General features: G+C 43.6%; 1 protein-coding gene across 1 annotated transcript; it reads right to left on the bottom strand.

The window, feature by feature from the left end:
• Positions 1 to 276: 276 nt before the first annotated feature.
• Positions 277 to 2,774, bottom strand: LOC135982859 (olfactory receptor 5AR1-like). The gene is made up of 2 exons (XM_065591240.1): positions 2,433 to 2,774; positions 277 to 1,239 (listed from the first exon to the last, which is right to left on the bottom strand). The coding sequence occupies exon 2, from the start codon at positions 1,213 to 1,215 to the stop codon at positions 277 to 279; it is 939 nt and encodes a 312-aa protein (XP_065447312.1). The 5' UTR covers positions 1,216 to 1,239; positions 2,433 to 2,774.
• Positions 2,775 to 12,112: the final 9,338 nt, after the last annotated feature.

Genomic DNA, 12,112 nt, shown 5'->3' with positions numbered 1-12,112 from the left:
CTCACCGGAACTCCAACCTGGCCTAAAACATAACAGGCAACAGCAATTGTCCTTTAAGCCAAATGTCAGAGCATCTTGCTGATTCTGCATAGTGTCACAGACCCTCATTCATGGATCTTAAAAACAGCAATTTCTAATATTGTATTTGACTGGGTTCCATTATATGATTTTCTGTACATCACATGGAGTGGCTGAGTCATAGAAATAAGGATAAATGACAAGAGAACTCACTCTTATTCCATCTACTGTTTATTGGTTAAAATATAATGATTATAATTACCAAGAAAAAATCTTCTTGTATATCACCCTTTTAAAGGCATCATTTACCTCCTTGTTTCTCAGGCTGTAGATCAGGGGGTTCAACATGGGGATCACAAGGGCATAAAACACAGAGGTAACCTTGTCTTGGTCCACCACGTAGCTAGAACTGGGTCTTAAATATATACATATCAGCGTCCCATAAAACATAGTGACGACTGTCAGGTGGGAGGCGCAGGTGGAAAAGGTTTTGCGTCTCCCCTTGGCAGAACGGATCCTAAGAATGGCCAGAAGGATGCACATGTAGGAGATTAGGACACCCAGGAAAGTAGTCGTGACAATTACAGTAGAGAAAGTGAAAAGTACAAGGTCAGTGACATGGGTGTCAGAACAGGACAGCTTCAGCATGGGGGGCACATCACAGAAGAAATGGTTGACAACATTGGAGCTGCAGAAGGACAGACTGAATATAAATAGAGTTTGCACAATTGAATTCACAGAGCCACATACATATGTACCAGCCACTAACAGGACACAGTGTCTCTTGGACATAATGGCTCTGTATAGCAGTGGATTACAGACAGCTTTAAAGCGGTCATACGCAATCACAGCCAGGAGGCAACATTCATTGGTCACAAAGAAACAGACGAAGAATAGTTGTGCCGCACACTCAATCAAAGGAATGGTTCTAGTCTCTGCTACAAAGGTCATTAGCAACCTGGGAGCTATGGCAGTGGAATATCCAATATCTACAATGGACATCTGGCTTAGGAAAAAGTACATGGGGGTATGAAGTCGGGTTTCAACCATGATTAACGCTATCATCCCAAGATTCCCCATCAGGCTGACCACATACATCACTAGGAACAACATAAAGAGGGGGATCTGTAGATCTGGATGATCTGTGAATCCTACGAAAATGAACTCGGTCACCGTGGTGTGGTTTCTCTCTGCCATTTATTCCAGAAACGCTCTCCTCTGCTGGTGAAAAAAAAGATAAAGATTAAAATTAATCACTGGCCAATAAAGTACTGAGTACAGATCCCTCATAATCCCTGTGATTGTTTCTGGGAAACAGTGTATAAACGTAAGAAAGCTGAAATACATCGAAGGACACTCCTAGGGAATGTTCTCTTTGTATTCCCCACATGCTTTCCATTACAGATAGGACATGTTCCAGCTACAGAAATATTGTGGACTCTGTGTTAGGGTGACCAGATGTCCCGATTTTATAGGGACAGTCTCAATTTTGGGGGCTTTTTCTTATATAGGCACTTATTACCCCCCACCCCCATCCCAATTTTTCACACTTCCCCTCTGGTCACCCTACTCTGTTTTAATGTGTATGAAACCATCCAGTGGGTCAAATCTTCTATAAAATAAGAGAGATATATAGATTGGGAGTGTTTAGTTTAGAAGGGAGGCAAATAATCTATCAATGTATGCAAGTAATCAATGTTTATTCCTGGTCATTGATTTTCTCTTCCTAATCAAAATGACCTCAAAGGGCACAAGTGATGCTCTGTGCCCCGTTTATATAGGTGCCTAAATATAGATTTAGGGCCTAATATGAGGCAGCCCCAGTGAAAAAGTTTGGTATCACTAAAGTGTCACTGTCCTATTGGAGTCAGTGTATGTTTTACAGACATTCTTTGTAACCACGTGCATTATTTTTCCTCCCTGTTACAAATCCTCCTAGAGGTAATAACACTTGTAGGTGGTGTGGACTGTAACTGATTCTATGATTACTTTTGACTCAGATTCACAGAGCCTCGAAATGAGAAAATGCATCTCCTAGGGATAAATACTAAGTTAACCTGTGGAACTCCTTGCCAGAGGATGGTGTGAAGGCCAGACTATAGCAGGATTTAAAAAAGAACTAGATAAATTCATGAAGGATAGGTCCATCAACAGCTATTAGCCAGGATGGGCAGGATGGTGTCCCTAGCCTCTGTTTGCCAGAAGCTGGGAATGGGCAACAGGGGATGGATCACTTGATGATGACCTGTTCTGTTCATTCCCTCTGAGGCACCTGGCATTGGCCACTGTTGGAAGACAGGATACTGGGCTAGATGGACCTTTGGTCTGACCCAGTATGGCTGTTATGTTTCTATGGAATTTCACTGCTACATGCACAAAGATGCTCAAAAGATAATAATAATGACATTTCTTACCAGTCATGGTGTAGGTGTACACGCAGTAAATTCCATTGTGGTTTGTATTTGGTGTAGGAAGATATGGACTGGTTTGACTCCTCATTAACCAATTGACTTCAGCTGAACTATACATTGACACTTGTGTGACTGAGATCAGAATCTAGCCAGTGACATGGTAACGTAATGTGAGATGTGTGCGGATGGGACCAAAGCACCTCATGTCCGACTGTAGTCTTTAGGATAGAAAGAAAATGAGTTGGAGATAATTTGTGAGTTTCCTAGTTACTGGAAAAACACAGGTCTCTGGATTCTGCATATTCCCTCTGTCTTTACACCTGTGCTAGACGAGTAAAAAGAAATGAAATTATTTTTAGTAAATATAGGGAACATAGGCATTTCCATACCAGATCAGACAAATGATGCATCTAATTGAGTATTGTCTATGCATTAGCAGTCTTTGTTGTGTGCTTCAGATAAAGGGGCAAAGCCCTCACAGTAGGAAGTTATTCAATAACATGCCTATAGGGGTATTTTCACCCCACATCCAGGCAATTAGCGGTTGCCTCGTGCTCTGAAGCATGAAGGTTTACATCCCTTGCAAATGTCTGTATCATACCTAATGTAACTGTTCTTAATATTTATACTATGAATCAACCTCTCCCCCACCCTCCGAAATAAAACGTACCCAAAAAAAAAAAAAAACCTGCTCAAAAGACTTTAAGGTTGGACAGTTCCACAATTGAAAATTAGGAAATGCCAGATTTGTGGTTGCCCATGCAACCTTAATTCTGCCCTTGTGGGTGTTTGCATTATGATAGTCTTTAATTACATTATCACATGCTGTTTTTTCTTAGAACCACTGGATCCCCGCCTTGTTCAGTGTATAGAACAGACTAACTCTTGTGTGACTGAGTAGACAACCTAAATGATGTGCTGTTAATATAGTTTTGCATATGTAATTTCCTGGGTTTTTAAAAAGGCAAAACTCAATTCCATCACAACACCTCCATTCTGCATCCTCTTGGTTTGCACCTGTAACCACCTGCAGTGCAGTATGGACTTCTACCACTTGCACTACAGGCCTTTGCAAGAGCAGGCTGTTTTCTTATAGCTGACCGGGGAGATGGGTAGGATCTGTGGGGCGCCTGGCCCAGTATTCTGCCTCTCTCTTCCTCTGGGGAAGCTAGGGGAGAGCCTGCCCACATAAAATCCCCAGAGACGGGAATGAACCACTGGGCCACGTATGTAATGCAGAGGTGGCGCTCTCCTGCCCCAATCAACTCTGGTTGAGCAGGTGCAGAAGCAGTCACTATTCCAGGTGCAACATTGTCAACATCTGCTGCTTTTTTTGGTGGTAACACGGGCCCATCTGTTTAGAATACAGGTATTATACTGGCAGGAAGCTCAAATTTTGCTCACAACTGAAGCAAGAAAGGGGTGACAGTGGTTGTCAAAAGCTATAACTCAGCTAAACCTGAATAGAATTTAATGGGGAAAAAACAAAAAACAACAAAACCAAAAACGCTCTTCTCAAGTCTGAGGGCTTTCTCCCAACTGAATTTCAAAAACTTGCTGCAAACAATGGAGGTGTTTTAGCTTCTCGAAAACAAGACTGCAAGGAGCTGTGAGAATGGAAAGTGCTCGGTAACCTAATACACGGAACACGACCAGCTCCCCCAGTAGTAAATGCTGGATTCTTTTTTTTATTATTAAATATAGAGCTGATAAAGGTGCTTGATCGTGTAACCCTAAGCTCACACTTCATAGTTCATAGTTCTCTGTCCCCCTCCAGAGGCTGGACCACACAGAGCTAACACAAACAGACATTTTAAACCAGGTAGTTCATTTTTTTAGATCCCGAGGTCCTGGGCTTGATCCCCAGTGTCAATGACAGAACCGAAAGTACTGAGTTACAAGTGATACTAAGCGGAGACAGAAATATTATGTTCCTCCCCAGAACAGGCACACAACCAGGTGTGTGACAGAAAGTTTTCTGAGGACTCTGTCTGGTCCTCTTACCTGCTGGTGTGCATCAGCCTTGCCCTGCAGACTGTCAGGAGGAGATGTACTATTGTAGACTGGAATCTTGAGTTGACTTTAATTTATGCTGTACCCATTCTGTGTGTAAATAGAGAACTTCAGTTCTTCAAATGGTCACTCCAGCACCAGATCTGCTCTAGAATTTTTGAGCTAGCACCACAATTCATCATGCAAAAGAACACATTTGAGACTAAATAAATGAGATGGCAAAATAAGACATAAGAAAACAAGAGATTATATTTTATGGTTTTCTCTGTCTGCTATTTATCTTACACTATTTGGTTTTTCTGCAAATAGATACCGTCAACATAAGCAATCCTGTAGCATCATGTACCTTTTTCCACTGTGTTTTATTCTGAAGCAGAAAAGCCAAAAATAAATATCAAGCAAAATATCTGAAAAGCTGATGACAGGGAATCTAATTTAACGTCTAAAAGATCGAGAGAATATTTATTCCTAGTCTGTCAGAGCTGAGTGGATTAAGCCGACCTGTGGAGAAAGAGGTGTGTTATCACCGATCCCAGTAGAATGGTGTGTGGCTGACACAAGTGATTCTTATTTGGATCGGTGGCAACTTGGGACAAAATCCCTGAAGCAGCATGAACCTCAGAAGAGATAGTTAAAATGTCTTTTATGTCTCCTGGAGGTTGGGGATAATAAATCAGAGTCCAAAGTAGAACAGCTCCAACAGGAGAGACTGAGGGAGAACCACACCAGAATATCCCATACTTCAGCGGCTAGAGTGCCCACAGGAGAGGTGGTCAAATCTCTTCTTCTGTGAGGTGGAAGGGCCAGGCATCTCCATGCTCAGGAAGAGGTAGCCGTGTGCATACTCAGAGGCTAAAACAGGCACAAAGGAGCTTTTACTGCAAAAATGTAGGTGCCAAGTGAGTTTAGACACCTATAGGGTTTGGCCTCAGCTGAGTGGGGATTTCAGGAATAGCAATGGGGCCTGGTTCTGAATTGAGATGCCCAAAGTGGCAATTAGATTTAGGAGTACAGGTTTCATCTCGGCCACATGCCAACACTTAGATCTAGCCTACAGCCAAAAGATTTACAGGTCTTGCTATATCTGCTAGGGATGTGTTTATCTACTGATATAATTATACTGGTATAAGCATCAGTGTTGATGATGTTATACCAATATAAAGGTGCCATATACTGGAATAGGTCCATACATTATAGGCCAGAGAGGACCATTGTAACCAGCTAGTCTGACGTCCTGTGTAACACAGGCCATAAAGGAAATTTTGAAAGTCTTGATTCAGGTGAACCCCCAATCTTTGCATCACCAGGCCCTTTAGCAGGGATCATGGACTAGCCATTGCACCCCAAAGCTCCCTATCACATTGCATGAGTGCTTTCTCCCTAGCATTAGCCTAGAATAAAACACCTTTACCCCATGGTGCTGCAACCGAGGCTATGCTACAGGGTAGCGCTGAGTGAAATTCAGCATTTCCATGCCATAGGAAAAACTGACTTTTCAACATGTGTCTGCATCCCCAAATCAAGGCAAAAAAGTTAAAATATTAACATTTTGAACACAATGGAAATTCTGAAAAATGTCCTTTTGGAAACGTCAAAATGTTTTGTTTGAAATTTTTGATGAACATGAAACACTTGGACATTCCAAAATTGAAATGTTTCATGTCGGGGTATTGACCTGACTTAAAAGGCTGCTGCCTGCCTCAGATTGAAATGTATTTATTTGGAAAATTTCAGCTTGGTTTGCCATTTCTGAGACTGAAGCTAGGGGGAAAAAAGACATTGTTTTGCCCACATTATATATATAGCTGATGCCTTTTCCTCTGAGAAGCTCTGGTGCCCCCCAGCTCTGCAGCAGTGACTTGAAATTTGATAGGGTGGTGCCTTATGCAATTCCCATGAAAATCAGCCCAAATATGACTATTTGAAAAACAGCTGTTGACACAGGATCAATGAAGATTTGCAAGAGCTTCCCAGTTTAATCCCCTCAAGATCCCCTCTGCCCTGGACAGGCAACAGCCCAGGGATTCTGGGGGCTGAGCAGGGTTTTCCCAACAATTCCAGATCTGGGCTGTTGCAGGGTCTCAAATTAGGCACCCAAAATTAGTGGCAAGTTTTGATCTTAATGTCTCTGTGCTTGAGTTCCCTACCTCACAGGGGTATCTGAAAATAAATTCAGACACTCTAGTGATGAACACCCTAGAAAAGCACACAAGCAAATTATAAATTCTGTCTTCAGAGCAGGGTTAGAATAGTTTAAATAAGACCTGGTATAGCAGATCCCTCTTGGTGTCTGCTGAGCTGACAAGTCACTCAGAAACCCTGAAGTTCAGTAACCACTGGTGTCATTTACTTACAGGTTCTGTTCCCACCCCCTTTTTGCCATACACAGCTTGGGTTCTCATGACTACACCTAGGAGCACTGCACTATCTCTACTACCCCTCCCTTAGCCTCCCCCACTTTTGGCTTCCTTCCTCCCAGCCTTTTCTATAGCCCCAGGCTAATTGGGTGGGTAACTGTCTCCCATTCACCAATTAGGTGCAGGTTTTTCTACCCAGCTCCAATTTGCTTCCCTTAATGGGAGCTGGCGTGACAGGGGGCTGAGTGACCAGCTCTTGCCCCGCCCCTGTCACACCTGGGCTCACACATTGAGTGATGAGGCTAAAACAAAATCCTGAACAGCTGCTCACAATTGGGCCCTGTCCATTCTCTGCACTCAAACTGGTTGGGAGCTTTTTAATAAAATGGATTTTCCCCCAAAAATATGGATTTGCCAAATCAAAATGTTTTAGTTGGAATGTCTCAGTTTTGATAAAACATTTCTCAGGTTCAGGGTGGAATTTCTGGTTAAACTCCAGAGCCATAGAGAGAGCGACCCCAAAATAGCCAAATCCCAGCTATCAGGGCACTCACCTGGGATGTGGGAGACCCCTAGTCAAGTCCCTTCTCTGCCTAATTAAGAGCAGGGAAATAGGTTTATATTGCCAATATGACAGGTGAGTGCCCTAATGTCTGCCCTATTTTCTATTCTATGGCGCATCTCAGTCTCTCAATCTCTCCTGTTGGAGCTGTTCCACTTTGTATGAATAATAAAGGATTCATTGGGACAGAGAGAGAGAAAGTCTATCTCGATAGCCCAGTGGTTGTAAGCCTGATCTGGGACGTGAGAGCCAGGTCCAAGTGCCTGATTTGGAACGGGGTCTTGAATCTGAGTCTCCCTCATGTGCCAGTATGAACCACATGGGGGAACAAAACAAACAAAAAAATAGAAGCCAAGCAGCTGACTCTAATGATCTACTCCTTCTGGTGGCTGTTGTGAGTAGAAGGAGTCTGGGGACTATATAAGCCAGACCTAACTCAGTCCAGAAGAGTTAGGAGTAGAGGCAATGCCTAAGTAGACTGATGGAGTGTTAAGGAGGGGAAAATAAAACAGCTCTCAAAAGGGGAAGAAGGAGTTGTGATCACCTGAGGGGGGAATATTGAGTTTGGGGAGTGTTGGGCATGGCCTCAGGACCAGCGTCCACAAGACTGCGTGGGTTTGCCTAGAGGGAAGAGCGCTATGAGGAATGGCGCTACGGATGATGGATATAGAATCATAGAAGATTGGGGTTGGAAGAGACCTTAGGAGATCAGCGAGTCCATCCCCCCTGCTTGAACCCCAACTAAATCATCCCAGCCAGGGCTTTGTCAAGCCAGGCCGTAAAAACCTCTAAGGATGGGGATTCCACCACCTCCCTAGGTAACCCATTCCTGTGCTTCACCACCCTCCTAGTGAAATAGTGTTTCCTAATATCCAACCTAGACCTCCCCCACTGCAACTTGAGACCATTGCCCCTTGTTCTGTCATCTGTTACTACTGAAAACAGCCAAGCTCCATCCTCTTCGGACTTGGATGATGACAAACTGATGCACTCCTTTCTATAAATGTTACTACATTCTCCCCAGCATCCTTTCTCCCCCAACCTTTTCTGTGGTGGTCAAGTCATCCTGACCCACTAGGCAATTGCTTGGTGGCATTTTGAGTGGTGGTATCTGGGGCTTAGTTGGAGGGCCAAGTCATATTAGTGACGGTCAGCGGTCTCCCTGGAGCTGTTGAAAATCCAACAGTTCATCCCTTATCCTAGATGAGTACCGTAACCTCTGGGCTACTGGCTATTCATGGGTTGGGCTTCTCTATCTCTCATTTTCTGTGAAGTTTTTCCAGAAGACCAGGTTTCATCCCAATATAGAATGGGAAAATATTTTGAAATCTTGAAAATGTTCAGGGGATGGGAAAACCTTTCCCTACCTATGTCTACTCTGTACCCACTGCCATAGGGATTGAGGAATACCCAAGCTGAAATCACACCTTGGAATGGCGCATAGATAGACCCAATCAGAAAAAAAACCAATTTTTAGAACCTGTTACTGTCCTTACGTTAGCTATCACTAATGGTCACCTCAATGTATTATTGCCCTTTGATGCCAGTGACTCTATAAAGTTGAGCAGATCTTTCCATTTAATATCTAGCCTTCAGGAAGAAAAAAGACATTCAGTGACATGAATGTCTCTACAGGTACATACTATCCCTGCAACACCTTTCTGCTGGGGATTCCCAGCGTGGGACACAGAGCCTTTGTAGGACCCTTGCTCTGAGTTTCAGTGGTGCCAAGTGCCATCAACTCCCACTGACATTGTTGGAAGCCGGAAGAGAAAACCAGTGTAAATGAAAACATCCTACACCATTCGTTATTGTCTATACATTTACAAGAGATGATTTCCCTCCTTTCCAAACTAATCTGATTAACAACAGAGAGGGTGTGTGGGAGAGACAGGGATGGCAAAGGCCTGTGCCCTAAGGGATATTTCTGGCATGGGAACGATTCAGATTTGGACAATCTCTCATATTGTGATGGAATCTCTGCATGTATTTAATTGAATGCAAAACAGTGCACAGTGTGCTGTGTTTCTGTGCAGAGACTGTGCACTAGCTCCAGGGGGAAGTGTGTGTATAACCCATAGTACATTCCTCAAGACACACTATTTCATGGGAGCAGTCAGAGTTGTTACAAGGAATCGACACCTGGTCCCTTTTTGGCTCCTGTTTACTTGCAAATTTAGATTTTCCCCCGCTCATACCAATGTGACACAGTTGATTTTTCTGGGATTCATGGATCACCCAGAGCTGCAGATCCCACTCTTCATGTTGTTCCTACCAAGCTATGTTATCATCCTGGTAGGGAATCTTGGGATGATTGTTTTCATCAGGATTGACTCCCATCTTCACACCCCTATGTGCTTCTTCCTCTGTAATCTGTCCATTGTAGATGTTGGTTATTCCTCTGTCATTGCACCTAGGATGTGCATGAGTTCTGTAGCAGAGAGTAATAGAATCATTTCATTCACTGACTGCGCTGTGCATTTTTTCTTTGTCTGTGTCTTTGTGACCAGTGAATGATGCCTCCTGGCCACCATGGCCTCTGACCGCTTCACGGTCATCTGTAACCCACTGCTCTAGAGGGTCATCGTGTCCAGGAAACTGTGCACTGATAGTTGTTGTGTCTTTGTGAATTCAACTGCCTAAACAATTTCTGTATTCAGCTTGTCTTTCTGTCACCCCAATGTCAGCAATCATTTCTTCTGTGACATCCCTCCCCATCCTTAACCTGTCCTGCTCTGACATACACAACACAGATGTTATTCATTTCACCTTGTCGACCATATTTGTCATGATTACTATCCTAGCTGTTCTAGTCTCTTATATGTACATCCTCATAGCCATCTGTGGTCAGATGTTGGCTGGGTGTGTGTTCTTTCAGTGTGCTGTCCCAGCTCTGTGCAGATAGTGGAAATAGAAGACCTCAATTAAACAGCCCAATAAATCCACAGACTTGATTTTCAGCAAAGGCACCCGGCCAGGTTTACTGTCAACAAAGCCTGGTAATAGCGCCTGGATGGAGAGTAAGACATGTATGCTCGTGACAATGGACGCAGCTCAGTCAGTGGCATGACTTTCCACTGCTCCCTAGGCTGGCCAAAGACACTCCCTCTGAGATACAACTTTATACACCAATACAAACAAGTTACGTATTGCCCCTGACATATCAGAGTGACACCCTCTGAAGTATTAGGGTGCCACCCATTGACGGATCCAAGGGCTGCCCATTACCTGGTACATGTTGGTTTGATTAAAACATCTCTATCCATCATGATATCATCCTGACCTTATCCTTAAGATGGGTCAGCATGTTCCTGTTATCTCTGGGGAATGTGTTTGGTATCAAGGTGTTCTGGTGCCATCTTTCTGGAATGTGTTGGTGTATATATATCTGTGCCTAGCACTACTTAAGCATGTGTGTTTCTTCAATATCAGCCCTGTTCTTGCCAGATTTTGTGAATGGGGCCTGCCTCTTGCTCACAGCTTGGCTTTGCTTTATAGCTGCAAAGTTTTGACTACTTTAGCTCAGGCCTCAGGCCTCACACCAGGCCTCTGATACACGGCCTTATGTTTCAGGCCATCTTCTTATTACACCATCCTGAAGATCCGCTCTGTTAAGGGAGACTCAACCCCTTCTGTACCTGTGCCTCTCATCTGACAGCTGTCACTACCTTCTACAGTACTCTGATTTTATGTATTTATGACCCGGTTCTGGCTACACCTTGGACCAAGACAACATCATCTGTGTTCCCTATGCTGAACCCCCTGATCTACAGCCTGAGAAACAAGGAGGTGAAGGACGCCATTAGAAGGATGATCTACAGGAAGATATTTTCTCAATAAATATCATTACTGATTTTAAAAAAAAAATCAATAAACAGCTCTGAAAGAAGGGCAAGTTCTCTGTGTCACCATCCTGATTTCTCTGATTGCACCAAAAATGTTGGTGCATAATGCGGGCTCATTAATACTGGCAATTGCAATAGGAACATAGGACAGGAAGTGACCCCCCCCCCCCCCCCCGCAGGTCATTGAGTCCAGTCTACTGCTGTTGCAGGCAGCAACATGATAAAATCCCATTCATCAACTTATTCAGCTCCACTTCAAATCTAGTTAGGTTGTATAACTCCACTAGCTCTAGTGGGAGGTGGTTCCTGAACGTCACTCCTCTGATGGTTAGAAACCTTCTTCCACTTTCCAGACTAACTTTATTCATGGCCATTTTATACCCATAAATAAGAAACAGGCCAGGGCTAGCTGACCCTGGTTTCAATCCACCGACCACTGGGTTATTATGGGAGTCGCACACTTCAAGCATTCTACTGAGAGGGTGTCTGCAGTTTGTTGTAATCAGTAAGGCCAGACCGCAAGAGATTCTGTTTGTAAATCACAGGCCTCCTATACTTGATTTAAAGGTGAATTGCAGTTACCATTAGTGCTTTAGGTTGGATGCCCTCTGTAGGTAAAAGGATGCTGAAATCATACAAATACCTGAGCTGTTCTGAAATTGCATCTCAATAGAGGACACTGTTAAATATACAGGTCCATACATTTTATATTCTCTCTCGTTAGACTGTGCTCAACTCCCAGTGTGCTAAGATCACAGAATCTCCATTCCAGCACTACCGTTACAGAATTTTAAGGAGGCCAGGACTGCAGAGAACAGCACATCTCATTCATGTGGGTTCAGAGAGAGAACTCAGGGCCTAGTATGTGGAAAATATTTCCATGAAACTCGCAGATCATGTGAAATT

Source organism: Chrysemys picta, chromosome 4, assembly GCF_011386835.1.
Source record: "Chrysemys picta bellii isolate R12L10 chromosome 4, ASM1138683v2, whole genome shotgun sequence".
Classification (NCBI taxonomy): domain Eukaryota; kingdom Metazoa; phylum Chordata; order Testudines; family Emydidae; genus Chrysemys; species Chrysemys picta.
This window is presented reverse-complemented; position numbering and strand designations above follow the sequence as displayed.

Excerpts from the sequence above, each read along its gene's own strand:
- LOC135982859 (XM_065591240.1), bottom strand. The coding sequence starts at position 1,215 with ATGGCAGAGAGAAACCACACCACGGTGACCGAGTTCATTTTCGTAGGA.